Below are 12,394 nucleotides of genomic sequence, written 5' to 3'. Positions count from 1 at the left end.
AGGGGATGAAGAAGGGACCGAGAGAAAGGGGGAGGGGGGTGAGAAGCATCCTACAGGAGGAAGAGGGGATGAAGAAGGGACCGAGGGAAAGGGGAGGGGGTGAAAGCATCCTACAGGAGGAAGGGGGATGAAGAAGGGACCGAGAAAAGGGGAGGGGGTGAAGCATCCTACAGGAGGAAGAGGGGATGAAGAAGGGACCGAGAGAAAGGGGGAGGGGGTGAGAAGCATCCTACAGGAGGGAGGGGGATGAAGAAGGGACCGAGATGAAGGAGGAGGGGGTGAGAAGCATCCTACAGGAGGAAGAGGGGATGAAGAAGGGAACGAGAGAAAGGGGAGGGGGTGAGAAGCATCCTACAGGAGGAAGAGGGGATTAAGAAGGGACCGAGAGAAAGGGGGAGGGGGTGAGAAACATCCTACAGGAGGGAGAGGGGATGAAGAAGGGAACGAGAGAAAGGGGAGGGGGTGAGAAGCATCCTACAGGAGGAGGAAGAGGGGATTAAGAAGGGACCGAGAGAAAGGGGAGGGGGTGAGAAGCATCCTACAGGAGGGAGAGGGGATGAAGGGGATGAGAGAAAGGGGGAGGGGGTGAGAAGCATCCTACAGGAGGAGAGGGGATGAAGAAGGGGAGAGAAAGGGGAGGGGGTGAGAAGCATCCTACAGGAGGAAGAGGGGATGAAGAAGGGACCGAGAGAAAGGGGGAGGGGGTGAGAAGCATCCTACAGGAGGAAGAGGATGAAGAAGGGACCGAGAGAAAGGGGGGTGAGAAGCATCCTACAGGAGGAAGAGGGGGAGAGAAAGGGGAGGGGGTGAGAAGTATCCTACAGGAGGAAGAGGGGACTGAGAGAAAGGGGGGGTGAGAAGCATCCTACAGGAGGAAGAGGGGACTGAAAGAAAGGGGGAGGGGGTGAGAAGCATCCTACAGGAGGAAGTGGGGACCGAGAGAAAGGGGGAAGGGGGTGAGAAGCATCCTACAGGAGGAAGAGGGGACCGAGAGAAAGGGGGAGGGGGGTGAGAAGCATCCTACAGGAGGAAGAGGGGATGAATGGAGACTGAACAGAAGAGTCATTGTGGTTGTGAAGGAATGAGTGAAACCAAGCACTGATCTTCTCACTCAGTCGACAGGCAAAACACATGTCCCTTTTTCTTTTACCAAGGAGTTAAACCCTAACTGTGATACTACCACACTAAAATCATCATCATCATTATTATTATTATTATTATTATTACTATTATTATTATTATTACTATTATGTGCCTTAAAACTAAACTTCAGATCATCTCACCTTCTCAATGTGATCTGAACGACCAGTGAACAACGTTGGTTGTATCTCAAAACGACACCCTTTATTCTCCAGAGTATTTCTTATAGAGTTCATTACTTTTGGTCTTGGAACCAATAGATAGATAGATAGATAAGAGATGGTTTCATTTGAGATTTGACCACTATCATATTTCTTCCTAAGTAACTGACCAATAAAATAAATGTCGGACGTTTAGCATCGATTCATATCAGCGCACACAGACTCCTGTGCTGCGTGGGGGGGGGGGGCATTCAGTGTGTGTGTGAGAGAGAGTAAGCCGAGATAACGGAGACTGATCCATCACTCTGAAACATGGAGTGAGTGAACAGAAAAGTAGAGAGAGAGAGAGAGAGGGGGATGGAGTTGGAAAAAGAAGAGAGAAAGGTGATAGAGAGAGAAGGCCCTCCCCTTCCACAACTACCCTGGTTCTGTTGCCCTTCTCCTCCCTGGAAGCCCCACCCCTTCCTGTCTCAGTGCACTGCATGGACCAATCAGAGCGGAAAGGGCAGTGTGAGCAGCAGGCCAGTGTACTGCACTGCATAAATAATACACGTTGGTGTTCTAAACACAAAACACACTTTCCCCATTAGTGACAACGCTATATTTCTGCCCACCTTCCTCTACCCAGATCATAAACCAACACTAACAACAATGTAAAGATTGGATTGTCCTCCGTTCTCTCTCCGTTTCAGTTGGACACACATTGTAGATGTGTTTTGTAGGAGTGCAACAGCACACACACTTTAAAAACATTTTTAAATGAAGAAAAAGCGCCTTTATAAATCAAAATAACCCCACTAGAGTGAAGACGCATCTCAATCCAGGTTCTGACTGATTCATCACGACCAGAATATTCATATTAACAACAACGACGATGACGATGATGTCATAATGGTCAGAATCTTTGGGCTTCCATTTCCTCCACTGGGTTAGTCAGGACAACGACACACGTCTGAGTGTCTCCACAGCGTTCATATGACAACTCCAATCATGACTCAGGAAGGTAAGACCGTACAAAAAGGGGGAAAAGTCCAACTGCCCCTCGTACGTGTGTGTGTGTGTGTGTGTGTGTGTGTGTGTGTGTGTCAGTCAAAAGGCCATTATTAGAATACCATCATCATAGGAAGAAGTCTATTTCTTAAAGAGTTCACTTGGCGCAGGGAGGGGGAAGGGGGGGCATTGCTCCAAGACACTGATCTAAGGCCTGTTGTGTTTCCCTCCACTCCCTAATGCGTCAGGTTAGGATGTGGGGAGGCTGAGCGGATCCTAGATCTGTGGGGCTCGAGGTCATAGGTCATTCAGAATCCCGATGGACCTCGGAGGCGTCCGCCCGACAGATGGGACACGTTCTGTTAGCCTGGAGAGAAACAGAGACGATTCTACTAGTCATACACGATGATCACATTATATAGATATATCACCATCTGTCTGTTAAATAAAGCCTCTTGTATAGATATATCACCATCTGTCTGTTAAATAAAGTATCTTGTATAGATATATCACCATCTCTGTCTGTTAAATAAAGCCTCTTGTATAGATATATCACCATCTGTCTGTTAAATAAAGCCTCTTGTATAGATATATCACCATCTGTCTGTTAAATAAAGCCTCTTGTATAGATATATCACCATCTGTCTGTTAAATAAAGCCTCTTGTATAGATATATCACCATCTGTCTGTTAAATAAAGCCTCTTGTATAGATATATCACCATCTGTCTGTTAAATAAAGCCTCTTGTATAGATATATCACCATCTGTCTGTTAAATAAAGCCTCTTGTATAGATATATCACCATCTGTCTGTCTGTCTGTTAAATAAAGCCTCTTGTATAGATATATCACCATCTGTCTGTTAAATAAAGCCTCTTGTATAGATATATCACCATCTGTCTGTTAAATAAAGCCTCTTGTATAGATATATCACCATCTGTCTGTTAAATAAAGCCTCTTGTATAGATATATCACCATCTGTCTGTTAAATAAAGCCTCTTGTATAGATATATCACCATCTGTCTGTTAAATAAAGCCTCTTGTATAGATATATCACCATCTGTCTGTTAAATAAAGCCTCTTGTATAGATATATCACCATCTGTCTGTTAAATAAAGCCTCTTGTATAGATATATCACCATAAAGCCTCTGTCTGTTAAATAAAGCCTCTTTGTATCTGTCTGGAATAGCCTCTTATAGATATATCACCACTCTGTCTGTTTAAATAAAGCCTCTTAAATATAGATATATCACCATCTGTCTGTCTGTTAAATAAAGCCTCTTGAACAGATAGATACGTTAAATCAACATCATAGATATATCACCATCTCTGTCTGTTAAATAAAGCCTCTTGTATAGATATATCACCAGCCTCGTTTACAAGATATACCACCATCTGGAATAGAGAGACTGTTAACATCTGTCTGTTAAATAAAGCCTCTTGTATAGATATACACAAAGCACCTGGAACAGAGAGACAACGTTAAATAAAGCCTCTTGTATGATATATCACCATCTGTCTGTTAAATAAAGACTCTTGTTAATATAAGCCTCAGAGATATACACCATCTGTCTGTTAAATAAAGCCTCTTGTATACATACACACCTCTGTTAAATAAAGATATAGATATATCACCATCTGTCTGTCTGTTAAATAAAGCCTCTTGTATAGATATATCACCAGTGTCTGTCTGATTAGATATATCACCAGTGTCTGTCTGATTGGTGGTCTTGAAGGGATATATCACATCTGTCTGTTTAATTAAAGCCTCTTGTATAGATATATCACCATCTGTCTGTCTGTTAAATAAAGCCTCTTGTATAGATATATCTACTCACTGTCTGTTCTGATTAAAGCCTCTTGTATAGATATATCACCATGTCTGTCTGTTAAATAAAGCCTCTTGTATAGATATATCACCAGTGTCAGCCTGGTTGTGAAGGGATATATCACATCTGTCTGTTAAATAAAGACCTCTTGTATAGATATATCACCATCTGTCTGTTAAATAAAGCCAGTGTCTGTTCATGGTGGTTGTTGAAGGGACCTCTGGTCTGTTCTGTTAAATAAAGTCTGTTCTGATTGGTGTATAGATATATCACCATCTGTCTGTTAAATAAAGGTTCTTGAAGGGATATCACCATCTCTGTCTGTTAAATAAAGCCTCTTGTATAGATATATCACCATCTGTCTGTTAAATAAAGCCTCTTGTATAGATATATCACCATCTGTCTGTTAAATAAAGCCTCTTGTATAGATATATCACCATCTCTGTCTCACCTTGAGCCACTTGTCAACACACTTGGTGTGGAACTCATGATTACAGGGCAGGACTCTTAGCAGCTGACGAGACTCAAAGTCACACATACACACCACGCACCTGGAATAGAGAGACAACGTTGAAGGGAACGCACCTGGAACAGAGAGACAACGTTGAAGGGACAAATACACACACCTGAGAGACAACGTTGGGGTTACAACATATTCACAGTGTCTGAACTGATTGGACAACGTTAACACAACAGGGACTCGTTACACAACAGTGTTTGTTCTGAACAGGAGACAACGTTAATACAACAGAGAGACAACGTTAATACAACATACACACCTGGAACAGAGAGACAACGTTGAAGTACCTTACTCACAGTGTCTGTTCTGATTGGTGGTTGTTGAAGGGACTCTACTCACAGTGTCTGTTCTGATTGGTGGTTGTTGAAGGGACTCTACTCACAGTGTCTGTTCTGATTGGTGGTTGTTGAAGGGACTCTACTCACAGTGTCTGTTCTGATTGGTGGTGGTTGAAGGGACTCTACTCAGTGTCTGTTCTGATTGGTGGTTGTTGGAGGGACTCTACTCACAGTGTCTGTTCTGATTGGTGGTTGTTGAAGGGACTCTACTCACAGTGTCTGTTCTGATTGGTGGTGGTTGAAGGGACTCTACTCACAGTGTCTGTTCTGATTGGTGGTTGTTGGGGTTGAAGGGACTCTACTCACAGTGTCTGTTCTGACTGGTGGTTGTTGAAGGGACTCTACTCACAGTGTCTGTTCTGATTGGTGGTGGTTGAAGGGACTCTACTCACAGTGTCTGTTCTGATTGGTGGTTGTTGGGGTTGAAGGGACTCTACTCACAGTGTCTGTTCTGATTGGTGGTTGCTGAAGGGACTCTATTCACAGTGTCTGTTCTGATTGGTGGTTGTTGAAGGGACTCTACTCAGTGTCTGTTCTGATTGGTGGTTGTTGGGGTTGAAGTGTCTGGACTGAAGGGACTACTCAGTGTCTGTTCTGATTGGTGGTTGTTGAAGGGACTCTACTCAGTGTCTGTTCTGATTGGTGGTTGTTGAAGGGACTCTACTCACAGTGTCTGTTCTGATTGGTGGTTGTTGAAGGGACTCTACTCACAGTGTCTGTTCTGATTGGTGGTTGTTGAAGGGACTCTACTCACAGTGTCTGTTCTGATTGGTGGTTGTTGAAGGGACTCTACTCAGTGTCTGTTCTGATTGGTGGTTGTTGGGGTTGAAGGGACTCTACTCAGTGTCTGTTCTGATTGGTGGTTGTTGAAGGGACTCTACTCAGTGTCTGTTCTGATTGGTGGTTGTTGAAGGGACTCTACTCACAGTGTCTGTTCTGATTGGTGGTTGTTGAAGGGACTCTACTCACAGTGTCTGTTCTGATTGGTGGTTGTTGAAGGGACTCTACTCACAGTGTCTGTTCTGATTGGTGGTTGTTGAAGGGACTCTACTCACAGTGTCTGTTCTGATTAGTGGTTGTTGGGGTTGAAGGGACTCTACTCACAGTGTCTGTTCTGATTGGTGGTTGTTGGGGTTGAAGGGACTCTACTCACAGTGTTTGTTCTGATTGGTGGTTGTTGAAGGGACTCTACTCACAGTGTCTGTTCTGATTGGTGGTTGTTGGGGTTGAAGGGACTCTATTCACAGTGTCTGTTCTGATTGGTGGTTGTTGGGGTTGAAGGGACTCTACTCACAGTGTTTGTTCTGATTGGTGGTTGAAGGGACTCTACTCACAGTGTTTGTTCTGATTGGTGGTTGTTGAAGGGACTCTACTCACAGTGTCTGTTCTGATTGGTGGTTGTTGGGGTTGAAGGGACTCTATTCACAGTGTCTGTTCTGATTGGTGGTTGTTGGGGTTGAAGGGACTCTACTCACAGTGTTTGTTCTGATTGGTGGTTGAAGGGACTCTACTCACAGTGTCTGTTCTGATTGGTGGTTGTTGGGGTTGAAGGGACTCTACTCACAGTGTCTGTTCTGATTGGTGGTTGTTGGGGTTGAAGGGACTCTACTCACAGTGTCTGTTCTGATTGGTGGTTGTTGAAGGGACTCTACACACAGTGTCTGTTCTGATTGGTGGTTGTTGAAGGGACTCTACTCACAGTGTCTGTTCTGATTGGTGGTTGTTGAAGGGACTCTACTCACAGTGTCTGTTCTGATTGGTGGTTGTTGAAGGGACTCTACTCACAGTGTTTGTTCTGATTGGTGGTTGTTGGGGTTGAAGCGGTAGGAGGGAAGTTGTTCTATGTCAGCCTTGGTCAGTCCTCTGGGTTTAGCCTCGCCCAGACGCTCTGCTAGGTTCAACAGGGCCTGGAGGTCAGACAGGGGGGGGTTAAAGGTCAGAGAAGAGCCTATTGTCCTCCCATCTACCCTAGGCGCTTTCAGCCTTGAGGACATAACAGCATTGGGATTGATAGACACTATCATGTTCTGCATAGTGTACATCTACACACCAATCAACAGGTTTTAATCTGTTTAGCCCACTGAGCTGAAGCCTAGGCATTATCTATTGGAACTAACGAGGCTAGATGCTTCAGCGAACACTAGACTGTAGTTCATTAAAATTACCTCCACTAGACCATATAGATGTATAGTTAGCTCTGTGGCTAGCTTACCTCCACTAGACCATATAGATGTATAGTTAGCTATCTGGCTAGCTTACATCCACTAGACCATATAGATGTATAGTTAGCTCTGTGGCTAGCTTACCTCCACTACACTAGACCATATAGATGTATAGTTAGCTCTGTGGCTAGCTTACCTCCACTACACTAGACCATATAGATGTATAGTTAGCTCTGTGGCTAGCTTACATCCACTAGACCATATAGATGTATAGTTAGCTCTGTGGCTAGCTTACCTCCACTAGACCATATAGATGTATAGTTAGCTCTGTGGCTAGCTTACCTCCACTACACTAGACCATATAGATGTATAGTTAGCTCTGTGGCTAGCTTACCTCCACTACACTAGACCATATAGATGTATAGTTAGCTCTGTGGCTAGCTTACCTACACTAGACCATATAGATGTATAGTTAGCTCTGTGGCTAGCTTACCTCCACTACACTAGACCATATAGATGTATAGTTAGCTCTTTGGCTAGCTTACCTACACTAGACCATATAGATGTATAATTAGCTCTGTGGCTAGCTTACCTCCACTACACTAGACCATATAGATGTATAGTTAGCTCTGTGGCTAGCTTACCTCCACTACACTAGACCATATAGATGTATAGTTAGCACTGTGGCTAGCTTACCTCCACTAGACCATATAGATGTATAGTTAGCTCTGTGGCTAGCTTACCTCCACTACACTAGACCATATAGATGTATAGTTAGCTCTGTGGCTAGCTTACCTCCACTAGACCATATAGATGTATAGTTAGCTCTGTGGCTAGCTTACCTCCACTACACTAGACCATATAGATGTATAGTTAGCTCTGTGGCTAGCTTACCTCCACTAGACCATATAGATGTATAGTTAGCTCTGTGGCTAGCTTACCTCCACTACACTAGACCATATAGATGTATAGTTAGCTCTGTGGCTAGCTTACCTCCACTACACTAGACCATATAGATGTATAGTTAGCTCTGTGGCTAGCTTACCTCCACTAGACCATATAGATGTATAGTTAGCTCTGTGGCTAGCTTACCTCCACTACACTAGACCATATAGATGTATAGTTAGCTCTGTGGCTAGCTTACCTCCACTAGACCATATAGATGTATAGTTAGCTCTGTGGCTAGCTTACCTCCACTACACTAGACCATATAGATGTATAGTTAGCTCTGTGGCTAGCTTACCTCCACTAGACCATATAGATGTATAGTTAGCTCTGTGGCTAGCTTACCTCCACTAGACCATATAGATGTATAGTTAGCTCTGTGGCTAGCTTACCTCCACTACACTAGACCATATAGATGTATAGTTAGCTCTGTGGCTAGCTTACCTCCACTAGACCACTAGATGTATAGTTAGATGTATAGTTAGATGCTCTGTGGCTGGCTTACCTCCACTACACTAGACCATATAGATGTATAGTTGGCTCTGTGGCTAGCTTACCTCCACTACACTAGACCATATAGATGTATAGACCATACACTAGACCATGTATAGATGTATAGCTCTGTGGCTAGCTTACCTCCACTACACTAGACCATATAGATGTATAGTTAGCTCTGTGGCTAGCTTACCTCCACTACACTAGACCATATAGATGTATAGTTAGCTCTGTGGCTAGCTTACCTCCACTAGACCATATAGATGTATAGTTAGCTCTGTGGCTAGCTTACCTACTCTACACTAGACCATATAGATGTATAGTTAGCTCTGTGGCTAGCTTACCTCCACTAGACCATATAGATGTATAGTTAGCTCTGTGGCTAGCTTACCTCCACTACACTAGACCATATAGATGTATAGTTAGCTCTGTGGCTAGCTTACCTCCACTAGACCATATAGATGTATAGTTAGCTCTGTGGCTAGCTTACCTCCACTACACTAGACCATATAGATGTATAGTTAGCTCTGTGGCTAGCTTACCTCCACTAGACCATATAGATGTATAGTTAGCTCTGTGGCTAGCTTACCTCCACTAGACCATATAGATGTATAGTTAGCTCTGTGGCTAGCTTACCTCCTCTACACTAGACCATATAGATGTATAGTTAGCTCTGTGGCTAGCTTACCTCCACTAGACCATATAGATGTATAGTTAGCTCTGTGGCTAGCTTACCTCCACTAGACCATATAGATGTATAGTTAGCTCTATGGCTAGCTTACCTCCACTAGACCATATAGATGTATAGTTAGCTCTGTGGCTAGCTTACCTCCACTAGACCATATAGATGTATAGTTAGCTCTGTGGCTAGCTTACCTCCACTAGACCATATAGATGTATAGTTAGCTCTATGGCTAGCTTACCTCCACTAGACCATATAGATGTATAGTTAGCTCTATGGCTAGCTTACCTCCACTAGACCATATAGATGTATAGTTAGCTCTGTGGCTAGCTTACCTCCTCTACACTAGACCATATAGATGTAGCTAGCTTACTTCATAGTTCTCTACCTCTCCATCGTCCACATCTAACTCTAGACTGATGGTAGGACCGACTGTAGGACCCACTGGAAGCATCGACCTGTGAGACAGGAGAGGGAGAGAGAGGAGAGAGAGGGGGAGAGAAAGAAGAGGGAGAGAGAGAGAGAGAGAGATGGAGAGAGAGGGGAGAGAGGGGGAGAGAAAGAAGAGGGAGAGAGGAGAGATGGAGAGAGAGAGAGAGAGAGAGAGAGAGAGAGAGAGATGGAGAGACAGGGGAGAGAGGGGGAGAGAAAGAAGAGGGAGAGAGGAGAGATGGAGAGAGAGAGAGAGAGAGAGAGAGAGAGAGAGAGAGAGAGAGGGAGAGATGGAGAGACAGGGGAGAGAGGGGAGAGAAGAGAAGAGAGAGAGAGAGAGAGATGGAGAGACAGGGGAGAGAGGGAGAGAGAGAAGAGGGAGAGAGAGGAGAGACAGGGGAGAGAGAGAAGAGGGGAGAGAGGAGAGACAGGGGGAGAGAGAAGAGGGGGGGGGAGAGAGGAGAGAGAGAGGGGAGAGAGAAGGGGGAGAGAGAAGAGGGGGAGAGAGGAGAGAGAAGAGGGGGGAGAGGAGAGAGATGGAGAGACAGGGGAGAGAGAGAGGGAGAGAGAGAGAGAGGGGGAGAGAGAGATGGAGAGACAGGGGAGAGAGAGAGAGAGGAGAGAGAGAGAGGGAGAGAGAAGAGGGGGAGAGAGGAGAGATGGAGAGACAGGGGGAGAGAGAGAGGGAGAGAGAAAGAGGGGGAGAGAGAGGAGAGATGGAGAGACAGGGGAGAGAGAGAGAGGGAGAGAGAGAAGAGGGGGGAGAGAGAGAGGGAGAAGAGGGGGAGAGAGAGAGAGAGGGAGAAGAGGGAGAGAGAGAGAGAGGGAGAAGAGGGGGAGAGAGAGAGAGGGAGAAGAGGGGGAGAGAGAGAAGAGGGGGAGAGAGGAGATACATTTGAATAAACCAAATGATCACCATGCCTACTAATATAAATTCATACAGTATTATACCATATAAACCCATGATTTGTTCCAACGTGTACTGCATACCAGGTGCTGCTACAACAAGAGAAGAAGAAGTACTCACAGGAAGTAAGGCAGGAAGCCTGGGTGGTAGGGGGGCGGGGGCACGGTCTGCTGGGAGCGGTAACGACGCCCTGTGATTCGCCGAGGCATGAAGTGGGGGTACGGCTGGGAGAGGGACAGAGGAAGGAACGGTAAGAACCCTTCATAGAGGTGAGGGCATGTTGTTCTCCAGCTGTGTGTGTGTGTGTGTGTGTGTGTGTGTGTGTGTGTGTGTGTGTGTGTGTGTGTGTGTGTGTGTAACAAACTGTTATTGTAACATGTTGTGAAATCTGTTGTGAATGCATTGTATAGTTTTTAAAAATGCATAACTGCCTTAATTCTGCTGGACCCCAGGAAGAGTAGCTGCTGCCTTGGCAGGATAATGGGGATCCATAATAAACCCCAGGAAGAGTAGCTGCTGCCTTGACAGGAACTAATGGGGATCCCTAATAAACCCCAGGAAGAGGACCTGCTGCCTTGGCAGGAGGGATCCTAATAAACCCCAGGAAGGTATCCATAATGGGGATCCATAATAAACCACAGGAAGAGTAGCTGCTGCCTTGGCAGGAACTAATGGGGATCCATAATAAACCCCAGGAAGAGTAGCTGCTGCCTTGGCAGGAACTAATGGGGATCCATAATAAACCCCAGGAAGAGTAGCTGCTGCCTTGGCAGGAACTAATGGGGATCCATAATAAACCCCAGGAAGAGTAGCTGCTGCCTTGGCAGGAACTAATGGGGATCCATAATAAACCCCAGGAAGAGTAGCTGCTGCCTTGGCAGGAACTAATGGGGATCCATAATAAACCCCAGGAAGAGTAGCTGCTGCCTTGGCAGGAACTAATGGGGATCCATAATAAACCCCAGGAAGAGTAGCTGCTGCCTTGGCAGGAACTAATGGGGATCCATAATAAACCCCAGGAAGAGTAGCTGCTACCTTGGCAGGAACTAATGGGGATCCATAATTTATTTTGATTTTTTTATTTCACCTTTATTTAACCAGGTAGGCTAGTTGAGAACACCTTTATTTAACCAGGTAGGCTAGTTGAGAACAAGTTCTCATTTACAACTGCGACCTGGCCAAGATAAAGCATAGCAGTGTGAACAGACAACACAGAGTTACACATGGAGTAAACAATTAACAAGTCAATAACACAGTAGAAAAAATGGGCAGTCTATATACAATGTGTGCAAAAGGCATGAGGAGGTAGGCGAATAATACAATTTTGCAGATTAACACTGGAGTGATAAATGATCAGATGGTCATGTACAGGTAGAGATATTGGTGTGCAAAAGAGCAGAAAAGTAAATAAATAAAAAACAGTATAAAAACAGTATGGGAATGAGGTAGGTGAAAATGGGTGGGCTATTTACCAATAGACTATGTACAGCTGCAGCGATCGGTTAGCTGCTCGGATAGCTGATGTTTGAAGTTGGTGAGGGAGATAAAAGTCTCCAACTTCAGCGATTTTTGCAGTTCGTTCCAGTCACAGGCAGCAAAGTACTGGAACGAAAGGCGGCCAAATGAGGTGTTGGCTTTAGGGATGATCAGTGAGATACACCTGCTGGAGCGCGTGCTACGGATGGGTGTTGCCATCGTGACCAGTGAACTGAGATAAGGCGGAGCTTTACCTAGCATGGACTTGTAGATGACCTGGAGCCAGTGGGTCTGGCGACGAATATGTAGCGAGGGCC

General features: G+C 45.1%; 1 protein-coding gene across 1 annotated transcript in view; it reads right to left on the bottom strand.

The window, feature by feature from the left end:
- Positions 1-1,535: 1,535 nt before the first annotated feature.
- Positions 1,536-12,394, bottom strand: part of LOC115116000 (E3 ubiquitin-protein ligase RNF38-like) — an 84,191-nt gene continuing 73,332 nt past the window's right edge. Inside the window, 5 exon segments of the mRNA XM_065003490.1 lie at positions 1,536-2,658; positions 4,572-4,671; positions 6,764-6,885; positions 9,636-9,720; positions 10,722-10,825. Coding sequence (XP_064859562.1) covers positions 2,596-2,658; positions 4,572-4,671; positions 6,764-6,885; positions 9,636-9,720; positions 10,722-10,825 — 474 coding nt within the window. The 3' untranslated portion in view covers positions 1,536-2,595.

Source organism: Oncorhynchus nerka, linkage group LG18 (assembly GCF_034236695.1).
Source record: "Oncorhynchus nerka isolate Pitt River linkage group LG18, Oner_Uvic_2.0, whole genome shotgun sequence".
Classification (NCBI taxonomy): domain Eukaryota; kingdom Metazoa; phylum Chordata; class Actinopteri; order Salmoniformes; family Salmonidae; genus Oncorhynchus; species Oncorhynchus nerka.
Note: the sequence above shows the minus strand (reverse complement) of the source record. Positions and strands in the feature narration are given on the sequence as shown.